This window comes from Apaloderma vittatum, unplaced genomic scaffold, assembly GCF_000703405.1.
Source record: "Apaloderma vittatum isolate BGI_N311 unplaced genomic scaffold, ASM70340v1 scaffold11331, whole genome shotgun sequence".
NCBI classification, from domain to species: domain Eukaryota; kingdom Metazoa; phylum Chordata; class Aves; order Trogoniformes; family Trogonidae; genus Apaloderma; species Apaloderma vittatum.
This window is the reverse complement of record NW_009699688.1, coordinates 16677-19983: the sequence shown is the minus strand read 5'-3', so window position 1 is coordinate 19983 and position 3307 is coordinate 16677. Positions and strand designations below refer to the sequence as shown.

Below are 3307 nucleotides of genomic sequence, written 5' to 3'. Positions count from 1 at the left end.
AAAGAGTGTTTCGAGGAGCCAGGCAGGCTGTGCATCGGGCAGGCAGAGCACAGGGGTTGTCTCAGTGGCAGCACAGCATCAATTTACCTTGAGGAGAGCAGATTACCTTTTTATCTCAGCTGTGTGATAACAGAACATAAGAAGAAGGCTGCTTTTATATCTATTTAAAAAAAAAAAAAAAGTGCAATTTTTTTTTTTGGGTCAAGAGCAATTTTTATGCAGCTGCTGAGGTGTCAGAAGGACTTTCTGCTGAGCGGGGACTGAGCAAGCTGGCTTTCCTCTTGCTGACACTGTGATCAAGTTACTCACCCTGTGCATGAATTTGCCCTGCTGTGCAGTAAGGACAACAGCGCTGAGCACTCTGAAACGCTTTGCGTGTCTTGGATCAAAGGAGCTAAGAAATAAATATTAATAAAAGTGGATTTATAATGTATCTGTGCATGACTTGATGCATTCATTAGCTGGTTTGATTTTTTTTTTCTTTTTCAGCTGAGTTATGAGATGTGAGGGTAAGGCAGCTAATGAGAAAAAGACCTGAATATTGTATTTTTATGAGCTAAAATCAGTGTAATAGTACAACCCTCTGAGGAAAACAAAACCCAAACAAAGGGCTGAGTCCTCGGCTCCATGTAAGCAGGAGGACTTTGTGGATATCCTAGGTGAAACCTAGCAAGCAGCTGCCAAGGGAGGAGCCTGCAGCAAAATGGCTGGGGACTTCTCACGTGTAACCTTTCTCCATGTGTGGGTCCCTGGGTGTAGCCTTTCTTCCCCTTGGCACTCACAGGTTAGCATCTCTCTAAAGTCTTGGTGAGCAGCAGCTTGGGTGGTGAATCAACCACAGAATCATAGAAAGCCAGGTTGGGAGGGACCTCAAGGATTGTTCAGTCCAACCCTTTAAGGTAAAGAAATACAGTTTAAATGAGGTGGCCCAGCACCCTGCCAAGCTGAGCCTTAAAACTCTCTAAGGTTGAGGAATCCCAGTCTTGGACTTGATGATCTTAAGGTCCTTTCCAACCTTGATGTTTCTACAATCCTATGATTCTAATTCATCACTTCCTTTGAAAGACTATTCCAATGTCTTAGTGCTCTCATGGTGAAAATTTTCCTCTGGAGTCCAATCGAAATCTTCCCAGGAGGAGTTTGTATCCATTATCCTTTGAACGTTCCCACTGCCCAGAGTGGAGCTGAAGGTTGTTCATCAGCCTGTTGGGTCAAACCAAATCTATAAATACTCTCGCTTGTGGAAATGGTCGATAGTGGGTGCTCGGGAAAGGGCTGATATCACAAGACGTGCAAAGCGATCCCTCCTATTTCTTACTTTCTCCTAGCAGTTTTTCAGGACGCGAAAAGTAGATATTGAGTTTGTTTCATTGGTACAAGTGGAATGTGGCCTTAGGTGGTGCTACAGGTTCATGACATTAAACTCGGATGCATGAAAAAGTACATTCGTTTCCTTGACACAAACATACCTGACAACAATTTAACTAGGTGGCTCCCAACTCTAGCAGAAAACAGGAGTGGAAAGTAATTCTGCCTTGTTTCCTAGAATGTGGATCCTCTTAGGGAGTTTAGTTTTGGGTTATTTGGAGGGTTTGCTCTTGTATTGAGCATGGCACTTAGTGCCATGGTCTAGCCAGTGTGATGATGTTGGGTCATAGACCGGACTCGATGATCTCAGAGGTCTTTTCCAGCCTCAATAATTCTGTGATTCTGTGAAAACAGCTTTTTTAAAAGCCTGTTGGTACTCGAATTATTTAATATCTGCAGAGCTGACAAGCAGATAGTCCCTGCCCAGCAGGACTGACGAGAGGTCTATAGGATTACCACTGACATGGAGTAAGTGGATAGGGGTCAACTTGCTTGCTGTGTCTTCCAAAACAAAATCAGAGAGGTCTCACATGGAAGAGGTGACAGATCTGAAATGTGCAAAAGGACACAGCTCTGCATGCTATTTGTAGCTAAACTCTTCCTTTGAGATCATGGATGCTAAAATTTCAGGAAGCAACCGGACGTGCTCTCAGGAGATAAATTCCACTGCAAACAGCCCAGCTACAAATCACTGCAGCTGAGGGACCTCCTGAAGGATAATATATATATATATACGTGTATATATATATATATACACACACACACACCTCTGGTATGTTCTTAACCCTTCTTTAGTCACTCCCTTTTCACCAGTCTCCAAGGTTGGGGGATGTGTATTTGATAGTGGTTATCTACAAGGAAAAATATGCCACAAGCCTTCAGACAAGGCTTTGCAGAGCTCAAAACCCTCTCTTAGGCATCACTTTCTAGACTTGTACACTGCACAGAGAGAAATCTTTACCTGGGTGGGGTTTTCTTCTTGTGTCATGGTTCCGTAACCTATTTTTTGAATTCAGCCTGTCACCAACAAGCTCATGAAACAGAGGGATAGCACCATGGGTGTATGCTGTGTGGAGCGTGCCCTACTCTTATTACCTTGCAGGGAGGGTCATATGTGAAAAAGAGATGGCTTGTAACAAGAAATTTGACTTGTACCAACAATTTGGGTCCAAAATCTCAGCAGATGCTGAACCTTCTGCAGCCCTGACTGTAACTGTCCTCTCTTTGGTTCCAGGGGGATTATGTGTGGATGGACCTCAAAACCGGACGGGAATTCGATGTCCCCATTGGAGCGGTGGTTAAACTGTGTGACTCTGGACAGATCCAGGTTGTGGATGATGAAGGCAATGTACGTACAGAGGGTTGTGGTGATGCTTCTTCAGCTCTGGGGCCTGCCTAGGCTGGGGGTCATAGGGTCATGATGGTTGACTCTGTCTTGGACTTCTTGTACATCCTTAGGGGTCAACTGTGCCAGTTTTCTGTTTGTAAAGACAAGATAACGTTGTGTCCCTACATTTGTGGCTGTACTAGGAGTGGAAGGTCGAGAAGTTTCTCAAGCACAATAATAGCAGAAGCCTCCAAAGCACATTTAGATAGTGCTTTGAGAAAAACCACCACAACCTGCTATTCCTCTGCTATTATCCAGTCCATCCAGACCTTCCACCAATACAGGATGTGCCCAAACATCAGTTCTCCTTTAATTTTCCACCTCTTCTTCTGTGGAGTAGTGGCTGTTTTAAAGTAATGTCTGTATCGCATGCAGAGAGTCATGAGGTTCTGTGTCCTTTTAATTTTTTTTTCCCCAGATTGAGATAATTGTAAATGCTCTCATTCCCTTCAAGGATGGTGCAAAGAGATTCGATTCAGCGGGTTCCTTGTCTCCCATTTGAAGCCCTTTAGAAAGTGAGAACAACACTCTGCAGTTAAAAGTGTGATTTTG

At 43.9% G+C, this 3307-nt stretch overlaps 1 protein-coding gene across 1 annotated transcript in view; it reads left to right on the top strand.

Annotated features, from left to right (window-relative positions):
* Window positions 1–3307, top strand: part of LOC104280752 (unconventional myosin-VIIa-like) — a gene marked incomplete at its 3' end in the record, with an annotated part of 19920 nt that overhangs the window by 916 nt on the left and 15697 nt on the right. Inside the window, exon 2 of the mRNA XM_009878500.1 lies at window positions 2603–2716. Coding sequence (XP_009876802.1) covers window positions 2603–2716 — 114 coding nt within the window. The remainder of the gene's footprint in view (window positions 1–2602; window positions 2717–3307) is intronic.